The sequence below is a fragment of the Nestor notabilis genome, unplaced genomic scaffold (genome assembly GCF_000696875.1).
Source record: "Nestor notabilis isolate BGI_N333 unplaced genomic scaffold, ASM69687v1 scaffold12185, whole genome shotgun sequence".
Lineage (NCBI taxonomy): Eukaryota > Metazoa > Chordata > Aves > Psittaciformes > Psittacidae > Nestor > Nestor notabilis.
The window spans coordinates 1-12352 of NW_009929156.1; the positions used below are offsets into that span (position 1 = coordinate 1).

General features: G+C 43.1%; 1 protein-coding gene across 1 annotated transcript; it reads right to left on the reverse strand.

Annotated features, from left to right (window-relative positions):
- Positions 1-115: 115 nt before the first annotated feature.
- LOC104406003 (laminin subunit gamma-1-like) lies at positions 116-9642 on the reverse strand (the record flags this gene model as incomplete). Its single annotated transcript, XM_010014863.1, has 10 exons — positions 116-228; positions 492-681; positions 769-891; positions 1826-1962; positions 2067-2165; positions 2269-2386; positions 4501-4689; positions 5791-5957; positions 7391-7521; positions 9338-9642. Coding segments are annotated over 10 exons (1572 nt in total), but the record flags the coding sequence as incomplete, so codon positions are not given.
- Between the last annotated feature and the right edge of the window lie 2710 nt (positions 9643-12352).

Sequence of the window (12352 nt, forward strand, 5' to 3'; positions counted from 1 at the left end):
ATATATTATTTATATAATAACAGCTATTTATAACCAGGCCCTACAATAAAGCCACCCAAGCACTAGATGAATAAGTCTGCCCCTCTTTTCCGTGATGTTCTGCTCAGCAACTTACTTCTCTCACTGTACGTCCCACGGATCTTGATGGAAGTCAAGTTGTGGAGAAGCTTCTGGAAGTCAAATGCTGTAAGAGCAGGCCTCCACGGGTAATCTGTAGCCTCATGGAGCCTGTGGAGAAGAGCCATGCATCAGCAAAGCTTTCAGATGTTAACAGCTGTGCTCTTTTAAAGCACCCTTTCCAACAGTGGTATGCTATCGCAACATAATTCACATACACTTATGCAATGCTGCTAGACAGTGAGCTTCAAATTAACCTGATAAGACCACTCTTCTAGGCTAAATTAGTGCTGTTTGTTTTCTCAAGAGCTTAGAGGCCAGGGGCACCACAGGCTAGGTCCCAGCTACTCCTACTGCGTCTAGAGTCCTCTTACCTGAAGGTGTAGATCAGCGCGTTCTCGCTGGGGTAAGGGTTACCCTGGGCAATGAGTGGCACTGACACTCTCAGCCCAGCCCCTTCCAGCACCACATCCTCTGCTGAGAGGCGTGTGTCCCGTCTATCCACGCGGAAGGAGAAGGTCAGGTTTTGCCCATAACTCAAAACCTGGTTGCCCAAGAAGTTTCCTGAAAGAGGAAGAAATCCTTACAGATAGTGGACAGAAAAGAAAGGGCACAAGCAGCACAGAAAGTCTAGCTTCTCAAATGACCTACGTGGTGCAACAAAATAGATGGGGAAGTAGCTGTCCGAGATAACAGATATATCCTGGGTCTCTGCACTCCACTGCAGTAAGACTTCCGAGCCATCACGCTGCTCAGCATGCCACTCATCCTCTCCTGAAAAATCAAACATGCAGGAATTAACACCCTTTGAAGTCATAGCTAAGCACACACTTCTAATGTCATACTGCACACCACTCATCTACAACTAATGTACAGTCTGTACATTGACACCAATAGGCTTCAGAAAGTAGCTCTGAAGAAGAATGTACATAGGAAATAGCATCTTGGGGTTGGAACTAGATGATCTTTAAGGTCCCTTCCAATCCAAACTATTTTATGATTCTAGGAACTTCCCAATTTAAGTCCCTAACATGAGTGCTGACTTGAACCCCCTGAACTTGAACCCCATGACAGCTACTTGCTCAAATCTTCTTTTCTAAAGAGCTTAAGCAGGAACAGGAAAACCTGCAATCCTCTATGACCTGATGAGAGTTCCAGTCTTTGTATGAACTGTTCCCCAGTGGAATTTTAATTAAAAAGATATTCTGTTCATTCTATGCAGCATGGAAACATGCATACACAGGAAACTGTGTTTAAAAAAACAAAAGATTCTTCCGGAACTTACAGACCCATCAGAAACACAACTGTGGTTTACTCAGAGCCATGTAAATGCCAAATCTAAAGTGATTAAAATCCTCTCAATAAGAAACTCCTGATTTAGTTCTAAAACCAATGAAATGCCTTCTTGCCAGCACTTCTCTCAAACTATAAGAGGTTTATATTTGCAATTCCCATTTGCACCTGCACAAGTGTGCATTAGTGCTGGGTGCCCAAGGCCAGAGCTGTGAATTTATTCCTCCCCAGCTGAAAAAATGAGCTGCAGACATGGAAGCTCCCAGTAGCTTCAGAAGTAACTCAGCATTTCCAAAGATGGACCTGCCTGCCTAAGATTTGTCATCTTCCACAGAGAGGAAAGAGCAGGGGGTTTCTATTGCTTCTGACTTGATTGACAGCCCAAGTCAAAACACAAAGGAAGGGTCAACTTTACCAAACTGGAAGCTGGAGGTGATGCTGTAAATACTGTAGCCGATGGCATTGGTGCAGACAGAAGAGTGTCCAAAACAGAAGCAGGGAGTACAGCCCCTTGGATTGGAGGAATCCAGATTGAAAAATCCAGGTTTGCATCTAAAGATGTGAAGGAAAGAGAATTAATTTCCCTTGCGCCTGCCCAAGGCCATTGCACAAATGTTTCTCATTCTTGAAACAAAGCCATGGGAAGAGAAAACTACCTCTCACAGTGAAAGCCTTCAACATTTTCTTTGCATGTACACCGTCCTGTCTCAACACTGCATTCCCCTGTGCTGCCAGCTAGGTTGCAAGAACAAGGCCTGAAAGAGTCAGAACAGAGGATAACTCATTCATAAAGCCACACAGAGAATGCTTTAAAAAAGATGCCTAGTTTTTCTTTTAGAGGGCTGCAGTCCTGCTTACCTGCACCCAGCTTCGGAGAGGGAGTGGAAACCTGGCTGGCACCGGTCACACTTATCACCCATCACACCAGGTTTGCAGCTGCACTGGCCATAGCTGTCACACTGTGTGCTGAGGGACCCTGCAGGGAAAGCAGGGACAGGCACCTCAGCAGACCCACTCAGCTCTATTAGCCTGCAATTTTTTTTCAACTTTACAAAATGGACAAGAAATATGGGAAAAGAAAGTGGGAAGCATAGCTTCAAGCTTACAAGTGACAGCTTACCTAAAGACTAACTCTAGTTCACAGGAATTTTTCCCCAACAGCTCTAGAGAAATTAATTGTTACTTAGCCTTCAAACCATATTCAGCTTTTAAGTGTTCCTACCAACCAACCTTTTTATGTATAATTAAGTGCATTCTTGTCCTTATTCCTATTTCATCTTCAGTGTTACCTTTGCATGCCTCTAATTCCATGCCTGTTTTACCCTGCAATGCACCATTTTCAAGCCTTTATTCTCTGAATCCCTTGTGTTCCCCGTAATCACCATGTCCCCTTTGCCAGAGGATATCCTGATCTCTCCTTTCACACACCAATTTCCCCCCTTGATTCCCAAGTCGGATTTAAAAAAACTAAATCCCCTCCTCGGAGCAAGGCTGCGTGTGCCACTATTAGCCCTAACAAACTCTTCAGCAAAATTCTGATTTTTGGAAGAATATCTTCTTCAGCACTGTGTGGATTTGCACAAAAAGCAGCAGCAGATTTCTTTTAATCATGGCAGACAAAACGCTTTCTCCCAAGCACTGGTGTAGCTAGCAACCTAGGAGTTGTCAGCACTGTAAGAGTCAACTACCAGGAGAAAAGTATTTTAATATGCAAAAATAGTTGTTTCTTTCCACTTCAATCCACACTAGATGATTATAGCCAAGTGAAGATAAGATGATTAGGCTGGACAGGACACAACTCACAAAACCTTTACCATATACAGCAAATCTACTTTGCAGTCCCACTTATGATTATTTAGGGAAAAGACAGTTTTAGGACAAAAAATAGCAATCTAAACCTATCCGGGGACTTCAAATACACCCTGGGTGTCACTGTGCTACAGGATGCAAGCTGATGGCTAAGTTAAAAAGACCTTTGAAATTTGTCCTTAAAGACCTGAGAAGTCGCCTCCTGCTGCTTCTCAACCATCTCAGCTGACACCAGCCCTCACCCTGTCAAGGTCCCACACAAGGACCTGGGAGAGCACATGGAGGAAGAAAGAGGCCTTTCTTGGTCAAAAATTTCACAACTGTACAACTCTGACCAAATTAGATAGGAGACATAGCCTGGCTGCTTTTAGGGTATGCTGCAAGCAATTACTTATTCCAGCTACTCTATTTTGGAACCTCACATCATATCTTCCTATCTGTTACCCTTTTGTCTCCTTCACCCTTATTTGCTGTGGGCTGGTAGCTTATGGGATCACTCCATACAGGTCAAGTGGTTCCCTTGGTAACAGAAAATTTGTTCTCCTGTCAGAATTTTTCTGTTTGTTAGGTTATTTTTCTGTCTATTTTCTGGTTGGTTTTGTTCGGGTTCTATTTTTTATTTATGGGGTGGTTTTTGTTCATGTTTTTGGTTTTGTTTGCTGCTGGTTTTTATTTCCCCCCCCCCCCCCCTTTTTTTTTAATTTCTTTAAAGGAGTTTAACTACATATTTTGAGTTTACTTTGTTTTTTCTCACCCCCACCTCCTTTTGTGTTTAAGGTTTCAATAGATTGTATTTATAGCGCTTGGATATGCAGTAGGAGAAACTGATGCATCTGAAGTTCACTACAACTCTTCAGCATGAACAACGTCCAGAAATATCCGCTCACATCATCTTGTTTATTAAGAATTTAAATGAGCTCTTTAGTACTGGGAGTGTCCAGGGTTACACATATGCAGTGGTGGTGGGGAAGCAGAACAAAACCAAAGCTACAAAGTAAAATCTATTTCAGAACATATTTGACAGAGTAAATGCTGCAGAGGTGAACCATCTGTCCCTGCCACCCAACCCCAATTAGATCTGAGAATAATTTAAATCAAAATACAACCCAATAAACATTTCCTACATGATGGGGGGGTGGGGAGGAAGATGGAGAAAGAAGAAAGCCAAACAAAACAGCCCTCTCTTTACTCTGCACTTTCAAGTTAGCTGCATAACCGAGAAAAGAGCTAGCTTTTGTGCATGGAAGCTTGCAAGCAGAAACATTTGCTGTCATTACTTACCAACCGGGTTGCAACTGCAGGGCAGACATCCCTCCTCACTCCCCAGTCGATAGAAGCTGTCCCTGCACCTTTCACAGTGGGCACCATCGGTGTTATCTGAGCAGCCTGTGCAGTGGCCCCCATGGCCCGTCGAGCGGTACAGCTCAGGGTCAAAGTAGCACTCCTGTGACCTCCCATTGCAGTCACAAGCTGCGAAGAAAGAGTACCATCAGGAAACTGCATGTGCAGCTGTCTGACCCCAGTCACAAAACCCACTACACAACGCTTGATACAAAGTTGTAGGGGAGCTGGAGTAAGAGCCTTTAACTATCCCGAGACTTGTTTGTGCATCAATGAGAAGAAAAAGTGGGAAGTATGTTTTCATGGTGGTTAAATGTAAGGAGGGGGAAGGAAGGCTGTAACAATGAAACAGGCTCTTTGAGACCATTCTCATCTACATCCAGTAGATAAGCATTTTCTATCCCACTCCCTTCCATATCAGGCTGTCATTTGCAGCCAAAATGCCACCCTCCCACAGAACAACACTGATGTCATGCAAACAAGCATGAAAAGATAACAGTGAGGCTGACTCCATGCTGTAAGTAGAATTTATCCCCTGGATTACAAATCTGCTCTGTTTAGGCAGCAGGAGACGTGGGTTTCACCAGTCTGTTAAGGGAACCACAGGTCTTGACCAGACAGCTGGGACCAATCAACACACACAGAGGTCAGACAGGAAGAAAGCTTTTCTGTCTGAAAAACCTTCCCCATAAAGTAAACTACCAGGAGCTGTGGTCTGTGACATGCAATCAAGCAAAATAAATTGGCATTCCATCAGAGATCCACATTTGTGGTCAAGTACTGTTGCAACAGCCTCAAAATTGGATGAAATAGTCGACAAGTAATTGTAAAAACTTAACAACCCAAATACAAGAGGAAGTCATCGGATGCTAAATGTGGAGCTTCTTAATGGGCAATTATACTCCAGCAAACTAAATATTTTTGTTTCCTATAGATCCCATAAAGTACAAGCCTGTACATTTTTGTGGCACACCTCATTACTAACGGTTGCTCCCATCTTTCTCCAGAAGGAGATGCCCCTTTCTAGGGATCTAGATAGGTACTATAAGATACGAGTGGAATAACCAGCAGTCCCACAAAATCTCTGCTGAAAAACACCAGAACTGTGCTTAACCCTGGCAAACAACTGAGATAACTTAAAATCATGCAGGGCCAGCTTCTGGATGCCAACAGAGGCAGGGACCTAACCCCCGAGAGATTTTTTTCCCCCTCAAGCATGGCCACACATACGCAAGCATTCATTGGCACTCTCTGCTGTTGCTCTCCTCCATGGACGGTCATTGAAGAAAGGAAGACACTTTTCACAGTCGACCCCAAAGGTGTTGTGCTTGCAGTTGCAAACCAGCTTCCCGAGCTCGTTCTTCATGCACTCACTCGCATGCCCGTTACATTTGCATCTGGTTAAAGAGAGACAAGGAACAGGTATTTAAACTCCAGGGATCCAGGTCATTCACAGAGCAATCCCAAAACAGAGCCCAGATCTGAAAATCTGAGATGAAACAAATGCAGATAGTCACAACAAAACTGAGGACACAACTACTGTTGTTAGCCTGGAAGAAGCTCCATAGAGATCCTATTGAGGCTTTTCAGTATCTAAAGGCAGCTTACAAGAAAGATGGAGAGAGACTTTTTATGAGGGCCTGTAGTGACAGGACAAGGGGCAACAATTTCTAACTGAAATCTAAGCTTACTGGACATATGTTTGGACATACGGAAGAAATGTTTTACAATGAGGGTGGTTAGACACTGGAACAGGTTGCCCAGAGAAGCAGTGGATGCCCCATCCCTGGAAGTGTTCAAGGCCAGGCTGGAAGGCGCTTCAACCAGCCTGATGTAGTGAAAGATGTCCCTGCCCACAGAAGGGGGCTAGATGATGACTGAAAGCCCCTTCCATCTCAAACCATTTTGTGAAACAAATAGGTGTAGCATGCTCGGGGTAGCCATTTAGAAATGTGAAAATGTTAACTCTTTTGCAGTCTGACAGACTGCAAAACAGAGTAAGCTGACCAGGAGAAACAAAAATTCTATTGGTGTTACGTTAGTAAATTCTTTGTAGCTCCTCTCTCATGAGAGCCCAGGAAATGGTATGTATGCTGGCTGTGTGCTACTGCTGTTATCAGTAAAATTAAATAGTGCAGAAAGAGACTAAAACAGAAGCCCAGGGACCTCAACAGACTGGTAGTGCAGCCAGTGCAAATCCCCAAGTTGTGAAAGCCCTGTCTCAGGACTGCTCTCTGCGAACAGTTCAAAACACTGTGCTGGTCTTAGCTCTATTTATGAAAACATTTTATAGTCAACAACTTAAGATTTAAGCGTTCTGCAATACCCTTTGGCAAAAGGAACAGACAACCATGGTATCATACAATGTTTCAGATCTTCATATAAGACAGCTCCCAAAAATACTCCCAAAAATGTGCAGCAGACACTTTGAGATTTTCTACTTACTGTTATTCTAGGCTACAGCTATAGGTCAAGACCAATTAATAACACATTAAAAATCACACAAAGTGCAGGACAGAAAAAATTTGGGAATTCTTGGGGTTTTTTCCCCACTCTTTTCACTCTCTGCTCCCCCAAATCACTTAACATTTAATGTACTGCTACGGGGTGGGGGAAGCAGAAAAATCAATCTCTGTCTGCCCTGAAATTATAGCCACAAGAGGTTATACACAGTATTTGCAAGTTTAATAACATTCATTCTGCTGCATTTTTGGTTTAGGACAATTAATAGAGACTAGAGCCTAGTGGTACCATGCAAGCATAATCAAAGTCTTTAAAGTACTCTAGTAATCCTGACCAAAATAAGTACAAAAGTTTATTGTTTACTCACCTACCACCCACAGCAAAATCAGAAATTGCATAGTAATACGACTTAAGAACTTTCGGATCATTGAAAACTTCATCTCCAAATGTATTCAGACGATTGAGGGTCACTCTAATATCTGTAGCTGTCACCCATTCCTAGAGCAGACATAAATCCCATCAGATTATAAGCATTCAACATTCCCCTCAAGAGCATACCAGTGGTGTCTCACTAGCAGTTCTATTTACAAAGTCATTCATCAATCAGAAAGTTCCTTCCTTATCATCTTCCCCTTTGCACCTTGAAAGCCAACATGTCCCTTCCCAAAAAGCCTTACACCACACCCTCTTGCTTTGAATGTGTTTTCCAGACCCTGTTCCTCTCTGGATACCCTTTCCAATGTCTCTTTGCATCTTTCTCTGCTCTCAACTAGGAAGCAGTGGGTAACCTCTCCAGCAAAAAGTGCAGTGCAGACAATTATGCAAGCTTGTTAATTGTTCATAGCTATCTGATTACAATTTTCCTGCAAAGATATACAGCACTAACAGAATAAGCTTTAGGGTACACTTGCCTGCATACATACCCCAGCAAACAAAAAGACAGTCAGACAGATGAATGAGGCTGGGGAAGGTGGAGGAAGAAAAACAGACAGGCAGATCTAACTTACAACATAAGAGCTTTTAATAATATTTACACAGCATTTTCAACAAACCACTCTACCCTCCCCCCAGCAACAGACAGTAAGTGTAGCTTGTCCCCAAATTTCACATCACCTTCAACCAGTAACTGTCATTAGTACCTCCTTGTTTTCATTACAGCTTTCGCAATGCCTTTTTCCTTCAAATACCATAAAAACACCAGAAAAATATCCCTGTATGTACACCCATGCTGCAGCTGTGTCACTGCTTAGCTAGCACAGTAAGATTTATTGAATTACAAACACTGGCACAAACACATGGAAATGCTGAGCACAAAATACACGTTTGCTTCCATTGTGAAAGGCAGTGCCAGGGGCTTGTACATGTTTTAGGAAACTGGCAGTCACGTCTCTATTCCTCACATAGATAAGTTTATCAGAAAATCATACACCATTCACTATTTTCAAATCTCTCCATTCATCTTAATGATTAGATCCTGTTTTCTGCAAGAGCTAGCTACACCAACAAGGTGGCCAAACTAGTTCTTTTCCATTTCAGGAGTTCCTCTCCCTTTCCCATTAATCTTTATTTTCCATTCGCAGAAGCAAGTCCCACCAGATTCTGCTCTCCTGCCTGCTGGATCAGAGACAAGTAAGCCCCGAGCCTGCTGAGTGCTCATGTCTCGGTCTTTTCCTGCTATTTTAAGAGGAAAAGGAAGAAGTGATGATCACAGTTCTGAAAGGAAGGAGACAAGCCCCAGGGGGGCAAACTCCACAACTTTAGCTCCTTGTTGCAATATAAGCTGGAGAAGTCATCAACCAGAATACAGAAAACACCAAGTAAATCAGATGAAATTGGTGCTCCTACTATGCTCCTGATCACTGTCCAACTGGTTAGGGTTTCCAATAACCCCCAGAAGAATCCTACATTTCTTAAATTTTTGTGTTCAAAATACACATGCAGATGCATCAAATACTCATTTGAATTAGGCTTTACCTTCTTCTGTCCTTATATCTGAAAAAGCAAAATGCCCACAACTGCTGCCTGAACAGGGAGAGATTCACACCAATCCTCTAAGTACTTCAGTGATTCCCAATGACAAATCATCCTTAATGCCATTAATTTTGGGTTTTGTACCAACAATAAAGCCAAGAATTCAACTCTTCCTTCCAAAGTGTCTGTTTGGATTGTCCATCTCAACTGACCTCTGCAAGGGCCTGTCAGTATGAATAAAAGCTGTAGTACAGCCCACAGTTGGCACAAAGCCAACATCCACAATGAACAGAAAGGAAGACTCAAGTCAGACCACCTGATTGGCTTAGTCCTGTTCACATACCTGTAGCACGGGGCTGTTATCAAAGTTATAGGCACTGGGACGTCCCTCCAGTGTTGAGAATGCCACATTGCCTCCAGTGAGGGGGGAGATGTCACTGAACTCATCCGTACAGAGTGCCTGCTGCTCATCCTCTCCAGTCCGAATAAAGCCACGATTGACTTTGTGATACGTGCTCTCACAGGAGCCACTGTAATACTGGTAGGGCACCCACGGGCCATCTTCCCTGGTGCGTTTGTAGATTGCAAAGCTCTCTGGCCGACTGGTATGAAACTTCAGACGTACGTATGTGATGTCGAAGGCCTTTCCTGTGGATGAGAGAAGACAGACATGAGAAAGACTCAAACAACTTAAACCAGAAAGAACAAAAAGAGCTGCACTGCAATTCTCTCTTTAAAGATACATCTCCTCTAGTACTATCCAGCAGGATGAGCAGTGTCCAGTAGCACCAGAAGTATCTCTTCCAGTCCAACATACTGGAAGGCAAGGTGAAAGAATTGAAGGCAGAAGTTGAGGGCAGGCTGAGTGGATAAACAAACAGACCTAGAGACTTCTGTGCAACCAAAGAGACATCTGAAGCTGCAATTCTCTTCTGCAGACATCACCAACAGTGTCCTTATCCCTGTACACAACACATTACATCAGACCCGCGAACAGTTTGTGTGGATCTAAGGCCAGGTCCAAGTTAATCATGCCATTTGATAATATCTCTTCCAAATATATTTATGAGAGAAACAGTATTAGCCAGAGGCAAGAGCCACACTGTAGAGACTATTTTCTCTTTCTACTTTCTCCTTAAGTAGACAATATCCCAGACTCTTTCTGCTATTCATGAAGCCTTTCCTCCAGCACTGAACTACTGAGTATACCCTCTTCTACACATTCCCCGGGAAAGAGAAAATAAATTTTCTGAACTATATAATTAAAGTAACCAAGACATTTTTCAGATAAAGCGTAATGCTTTACAAGCTAGCCATGTTCTGCCCCTCCTAGAAGGATAAATGTAAGCTCACCTTCTTGCCCTCTATTCATCTCCTGACAGGTTCGTGGCAATCAGCAGATCATCCTCCCTCATGGATTCTTCTCCAGTGACTTGAGTATCTACCCCTACGCATGTAAACCAACTGTCCAGGGGATTCACATCCCTGAGAAAACCCATTAGGGGAAACAGGACCATAGCATGCTTCAGCCACCTTCTTCCACCATCCCCACTAACTGGGGGCATGTTCCCAAGAGAAGATACAGCTGCATGCCAGCTGTTCTTGCTCTGCTTTGGCAAGCAGCCTGTGTATGATCAGGACACCCTGGTACACGTAGGGAACTTGCTGAAACACCATGAGGTTTGTTTGGAACAAAACTTTGGGTTTTTAGTCCTGCCATGCTTTTACGCTCCCACCACTTCCAAGAAAAACACTGCTCTAAGCAGAGGTTGCAGCCATCACTGGTCTCCTCACCGACCAAGAAAAAAAACAAAAAAACCAAAAAAAACAACAACAAACCCCACACCAAAAAGCTACTAGAGGAGTTTCAACTGGTTGACAAACAGGATTTTTCCACCTGAAGAAGTCACACAGATTTAACCTTAACTTATAAAATTAATTAACTCCACCGTGTTAAAATTAGACATGAGGCTTTGAACCTGCTGAAGAGTGGTCACTTAGGTTAAAGCAAAGCAGATGGTACCAGGCAACAGGGACATTGTACTTCTCAAAGTACACAGCAAAACCTGGTGGCAATGAATGAGGTCATGAACAAGTTTTCACTCACATGACACCCATCCCTTAGACTGGGACCAGTCTGTGTTAGACATGTCACACCCAGACCTTGGCTGGCACAAGGGAGGAACCTTTGTCCTTTCTGGCTGATGGAAACACTAAAATAGCAGAAGCGGCAAACATAAAGGGTCCAGAAATTAACATATGGTGGGTGGGGAACGCGGAAACAAAAAAGAAAGTAAAAATCAAAGACATACGGCACTCAAAACCCTTAACCCTACATGTCCCAAGGAAAAAAAGACCACCAATCTTGTGTTTAAAGCCAAAAAGATCTGCCAATACTCCAATCTACCAAAAAGTACTGTGCTTGACAATCAAGACAGCTGGGGTGTTGCACAGAGATACAAACTCGTCAATACTTCTCACAAAATACCCTTTCCTATTTATACCATGTGTGAGGTTACAGATGAGCCAAGCACAAGACTGGAAGCTAGACATTCACAATCTATGGCTCTCGCTAAATACTAGCTCACTGTTGGTTTGGGGTCAAGTTATTTAATGCGATCTCCTTACCCACAAAACACAGGCAAAAAGCAATCACACCATTAATGCCAAACTGCTTCCACGAGGGCTAAAAACTCAAAGGACCAAAGCTTAACATTGTAATGCAGCTTAGGCATACCCTCCCTTTGCTGCCCAACACAAGAGATTAATCTTGTTTCCATTTATTTGGAAGCATTTTTCTTATGAATCTCAACTCAAGAAGCAGGTATCGTTACATACAAATCAGTCTCTCACAGGTTTCCCATTCCTTTTGCTATGTCTCTTCCCCAGAAGAAAGCTCATCCCTCACAAAGTATGTTTCAGAGGTGAAGAACATGCACATGCAGAAACTTAAGGTGACCACGCCAGACTCACCGATAGGCCAGACATGCACAAGTATCTTTTTCAGGCCCATGGTAAACAAGCCCAGGATATGCTCCCCATCTTTTTCAAAGGCAAGGAGTCCCAGAAGCAAATGCCTCCTCTTTCCTCTGCAGGAAAACCCTAGTATACATGTTGACTAGCAACTTGTCAACCCAAGAACTTCCCAAACACCTTGGATGAGCAGAAACTAAAACCAGACCTGTTATCATGGCTTTATCACTAATGAAACTGTCATCAGCTTTATAAGAAAGTTTTAGTTTTCTTTGAGCTCATGTGCTAAAATAAAACACATTATGAGGCCGAAAGTCTGCTCTGGTGGGATGTCTTCGGACAATTTTCGTGATAAGTGAAAATAGTGAAGACATAAGGCAAGAGC